The sequence below is a fragment of the Scardinius erythrophthalmus genome (genome assembly GCF_964197995.2).
Source record: "Scardinius erythrophthalmus genome assembly, chromosome: 21".
Classification (NCBI taxonomy): domain Eukaryota; kingdom Metazoa; phylum Chordata; class Actinopteri; order Cypriniformes; family Leuciscidae; genus Scardinius; species Scardinius erythrophthalmus.
In genome coordinates, this window is record NC_138241.1 from 4,039,273 (window position 1) to 4,044,808 (window position 5,536).

Here is a 5,536-nt window from a genome sequence, read left to right on the forward strand (position 1 = left end):
CGGAAAAAATAGAGGCTTTTTATTGGCCTGAGGTTCCATATAGAATCTTTAACACACATGGAACCGTTCCACAAAAAAAGGTCGTTATAGTGGAATTCGGAATTTTGGATTTTTAAATCGGCTTGAGGATTTTTAGTGACTTTTTAAAATATTCTTCAAACTAAGAAAAAAATGGTCTTTTAAAGGTGTCATGACATGGAGTTTATTATTATTATTATTATTTATTTATTTATGTTTTTAATTTATAATATGTTCCTTAAGGTACACTTATATAATCTAAATAAAGTTTTTTTGCACAAAGACAATATAATATATACAAAAACAATATATATAATAATTATAATTATATATATATATTGTTTTATGGTGCGTAATTTTAAACACCTATTACCTCATTTTAATTATTCTCGGGTTAGGTAAAGTAAGTCAAATCTGTCCTAAACAATAAGCATTTGAATTTCCATACTTAGAATATTCAGATCACAGAAGACTTCTCCATGGTCAGTTCAGCTCAATCTTTTGTAAAACAGAGACTCATGGCAGGCGAGCTTTTTAATTTCAATGATATATATTTTTTATTAAATACAGGTTAACTAGTTTACATAAAAGGTATTAATATATAAAATAAAAATAAAAATAGGCCTAAATCAAAACCAATTAATTTACAAGCTTTCATCTTCCAGCTCTTTTCAAAGTCCATCAACTTTTTGACATCTTCAGAAATCTCCTCCTGGAAACTCCCTAAAACGTATTCATTGGTTATTCCCTCCTGGAAACCCCCTAGGACTTGGTCATTTAAAGCCTTTGCCTCTTTGTCCTCCTCCTTCTTTTGGACCATTTCACGATCGCTGTATCTTCTGTGTCGTCCGCAACACATAGACGGTAATAATTGCATTTTTCTTCTTTCTTTGGCAACGCTCTTTCCAATACACCTTCAATTTCTCTCTACTCTGCTATATGCTTAATAAATGCTTACAATATTCAGTGTGGTTTGTTTTTCTTTATAAACCATTTTCTCAATATATGGTTACAATGATTATTTTTACATGTGTTTTAGTATATAACACTTTCTTAATAAATTGTTTAACAACAACTTATGGTACCTTTCATTATAAAACCACGTTTTAATACAGTTACAGTTGTGGTTTACTATGACCCATAAGTACTTCATATACCAAAAGGCATAATTAGAATAGAATAATTGCATATTTCACAACAATATGCAGAAAATTCTGACCCTCTGTCTGAAATGATCCGTTTTAATGCGCGGCTCCTTTAAGGCTTGTCAGTGAAGGCCATTGCTGTGATTGGCTAAAGTCATTGCAGGAAACAGTGGCCCTGTCCCAAATGGCACCCTAAGCACTCGTGGTCTTCCTACAAGTCCGCACTTTCGTGACGTATAGTTGCTTTGACTGTCGGGAAGAAGTCTGCAGCGGAGCTCACATCAGCGTGGCTCAGCAAAAGTGTGCATCGAGGGAACACATTGACCGTAAAGCGGGTGCTCGCCGCCGGCCTTCTGAGACCTTTACTGTGAACGACCCTTACTGTCTTGCACACAGTAACCATTATAAGTCCACAAGAATGAAAGTGCATATGAAGTGTGCCATTTGGGACAGGGCCATCATCTCCCACTCGCTGTTGCATGTGAGTACGTCTGTGTCTGAAATCGCCCCCTACACCCTCAAATATGGCACTGTTTTGAGGGGACAGCCGTTTGTAGTGGTGTCCGATACCATAGTGGACGGGTTACCGAGTGCACTCTTTCAATCCCACAATACACCGCGATAACGAGTGTACAACTGATGTGCGCTCAACAGCTAGAGATTACCCATAATGCACTGTGAGTCGCACACTGAATGCATTCCCGCTTCTGACCATAAGATGGCGCCACATCTGAATCAATCATCCATCGTCCATCCATTTTCCAAACCACACTGGTCCAGCGTAATATTATATAGGTATAAAATCCTTTTTAATTGATTATTGAATTGTTTAATTAAGGTTTATACATGCAAGTTTCCAGGAGTTCAGGATAAATCTTTCATTACTGGAGCTGCAAGTTTGCTATGTTTCAATTAATTATTAAACAGCAAGTACAAACTCTGCAAAAGCAGCAGACCTTCCGGCACACTCAGTGTCCGAATTCACTCGTTTTCATTCTCTCCTTCAAGTGGACTATATTAGTGGAGTAATGTAGGGAATAGTGAATGAGGGTTTAAATAAAATTAGCTTTGGTGTTTATGCATGTATATGTGTATTTATTTATTTATTTATTTTTCCTTATTTTCTTGATGTTCGGGTATGTTGATGTTTGCAGTGTAAAATGTAAAATTTCAATAAAGATACAGTATGTTATACAAAAATTGTCTTTGTGGTGAATTCCTTCATTCAGCTTCATGAAGCTGCGTGTGGACTTAATTAACATGTTTATTACTAGGACATCTTGAACTATTTTTATTTTTAGTGACTTACTCTTCAGCAGACAGATGATTTATCAAAGCCATCAGAATCAGATTTAATGGCAGCGCACATTAAAGGAATATGCCAGTAGGTGGCAGTGATTTGCACTCAGTGATTTGTGGCTCTTAAGCAATTCCAGGGGTCTGGCAGCAACTATACAACCTTTGTAACATAATAATCAATCAGCAATATTATTGTTTTACATATTTGGCTGGACTGACACTATTGGATGAGAACTGAGCTGAACGATGACATCACTGTTTTCTGCACAGATGCTTTATAACTCATTTCATATTTAATGATCTTTACACATATCACTGTAAAACCCAAAAGTTAACTCAACTCAAACCGATTGAGGAAACTGATTGCAGCAAACCATTTAAGTTTAAAAATAAATACATATGAGTATTGTGAACTTATATATATTGATATTATATATATGACTCAATATATATAAGTTCACAATACTCATATGTATTAATTTTTAAACTCAAATGGTTCGCCGCAATCAGTTTCCTCAATCAGTTTGAGTTGAGTTTACTTTTGGGTTTTACAGTTATTGAACAGAACTGAATCAGCTGAACAATGACAATATTGTCATTTTAGAGCCATTTAACAGCATAACTGAACTATGTTTGCATCACTGAATCATCATTTTCCTGTTTATCCATGTAAAGCTGCTTTGTATGGATTCAATGTACATATTAAAACTAGTGTATGAAATGGCAAATGTAAATTTTATAATTGAATTTTCATTTTCATTTTGCACCAAACATTGCACAAATGTATGGGAAAATTAAAATTGAAATACAGAAATGCATTGCCATTTTACATATTGCATTGTCATTTTGCATATTACATTTCAAATTGAATATTGCTACCCATAAGCTCATAGCTTTGAAACAATCTGTATTGGAATAAATAGGCTATATGAATAAAGGAGACTTGACTACTTATTTTGCTGTCTCTTTATAAAAACACTCAACATTTTTTTCTACATTTGTAAATAAACTGTCCAATCTTTATCTAATGTAATCTTTAAATGTTTTTTTTTTCTCAGTATGAAATACAATAATAAATAACTTCATAAATAAAAAACTTTATTGGGGGCCAAAAAAGGGGCAGTACATTCGCACAGACGTAAAAATGTTAAAATTTTAATGGTGATATCCTGAAACAAAAATTATAGAAAACTAATAGACCTATGTTAGCCTATATATGATTTATATAGCCTTTCTGGGTGTCTGTTGGGGCCCCCGGATTCCCATGCCTTAAAATATCTTGAATGTAACTCGACACCCTTGCCTCATTTAGTATACGCGGTTCAATGAATATGCAAATGAGCCCCGCCTCCACTCACTCACTCAGCTCAGAGATCCACTCGTTAACGATCACACGTTGACCTGATTGGTTACAAGGCAGTTTTTGACGTCAGAAACACCAGCGATTTCAAAGCGTGTTTTTGAGACTGTCTTTGGTTCACTGCAGTTTTAAGGAGAAAACACTCGACTTATGAATTTACACATGGTTTGTCTTAAAGCATATTAAAAACACCACATAGATATAATAAACAATATTAAAACGTTGATTTTCACCACAGAGGAACTTGGAAAAAAATGCCACAATAGTTTCAATGTTACTTTTTTTTATTATTATTAAAATATAAACAATAACACGCGGTCACATGGACGTTGGATGACTTTTATTTTGACGACGTTTCTTCCTGTGACGTCATGACGCACGTTTTCTAACTGCTCTGCTCAGTTTAGGTAATGTTTTGCTAATGTTTTGCTAACTTTGAGAAGAGCCCGCATTAGAAACGGTAATTTTGTCTTTACAGTGAATTGTTTGTAAGTATTATCGCTGCAGAACTTATTGTTTGGTGAGACTTTCTCCCATTCTCCTGTCGACGAGTAGTTGAGATTCATGCAAGCTGTTTGCAGGATTGAGAACTCGTTTCCAACACTATATACACTTTTAATGGCGTAAATGAACTCAGTGCCAGTTACACCATTAAGACGTACGCAATAATGTATGCATGCAGGACTGAAAAGGCATTTTATATGGCTGTGTTTTGATCCGCAGTGATTGATGTAATGCTCCATCGAGCACAGATGTGATGTCTGCCTCTACAGTCTCTGAAGATGTGGAGGATGATGTGGAGTTCGTGTCTGTAAGTGTCACGGCCTTGATTTCTAATATGAGTTATTAGGACAGTTGTGTGGATCTGGGTCTTCTCACTTGAGTGTGTATAGTAAAGCACACTGATTTAAGCGTGTGTTTCAGGAGGGCCCTCTCAGACCAGTGCTGGAGTGCATAGATCTGCTGAGTGAAGGAGAGGATGAAGGAGGCGTCTCAGCCGCAGACACCGTGAGTTTGTTCACACACCGTCTAGAATATAAGAGTTAAAGCTGAAGAAAAGTTGTTCATCATTTGAGCACCGCCATGTTGTTCCACAACACAAAAAACACATTTGGCAGAATGTCCAGGCTGCTCTTTTCCATACAGCCAGTCTTCTGAAGCCATACGATAGCTTTGTGTGAGAGGAACAGGCTGAGATTTAAGTAATTATTTTCTGATTTGTATTGTAGCATTGTGGTGCTAATTTGTAACTTAAAGGCCCACTGAAGTGCCTTGAAACAGCATTAAAACAGGAAGACAGGGCGGGGCATATCAAACAGCTCCTCCCCTTTCTTTAAACAGCCAATAGCGTTTAGTTATATCACAGCTCAGAGCTGTTGAGTTTGTTAAAGCTGCAGTTTCCTCCTAATCTCCTCCATATCTCTATATAATACAGGATTCTGTGCAGAACTCAAACGGGTCTGATACGTTTTCTGTTCTGCGACTCGCTTATATGATCCGCTCTGTGTGTCGTGTCTCTGGACCGAAGTTGCGGCGGTTCATGTGACACTAATGTGAAACCAGACTTCATTCGCGCAAATGGAAAGCATGTTTACACTATCTGAATCGTTCCCTGTCCCCTATATAGTGCACTATGTGCCATTCACCATGTAGAATATAGTGAATATGTGAAGAAGTGACTGATTTCAGCTTCAGCGTCTGTTTATAATGTAGG

The 5,536-nt window shown here is 36.4% G+C and overlaps 1 protein-coding gene across 6 annotated transcripts in view; it reads left to right on the forward strand.

Annotated features, from left to right (window-relative positions):
* Positions 1-4,147: 4,147 nt before the first annotated feature.
* Positions 4,148-5,536, forward strand: part of znf451 (zinc finger protein 451) — a 20,322-nt gene continuing 18,933 nt past the window's right edge. For 2 of the 6 annotated variants that reach the window (XM_081351472.1, XM_081351469.1), the window contains exons 1-3: positions 4,148-4,229; positions 4,546-4,633; positions 4,747-4,830. In XM_081351472.1, coding sequence (XP_081207598.1) covers positions 4,580-4,633; positions 4,747-4,830 — 138 coding nt within the window. In that variant the 5' untranslated portion in view covers positions 4,148-4,229; positions 4,546-4,579. Of the gene's footprint in view, positions 4,311-4,545; positions 4,634-4,746; positions 4,831-5,536 lie in introns of all 6 variants that reach the window. The other 4 variants (XM_081351471.1, XM_081351468.1, XM_081351473.1 and 1 more) reach the window with 2 other exon arrangements.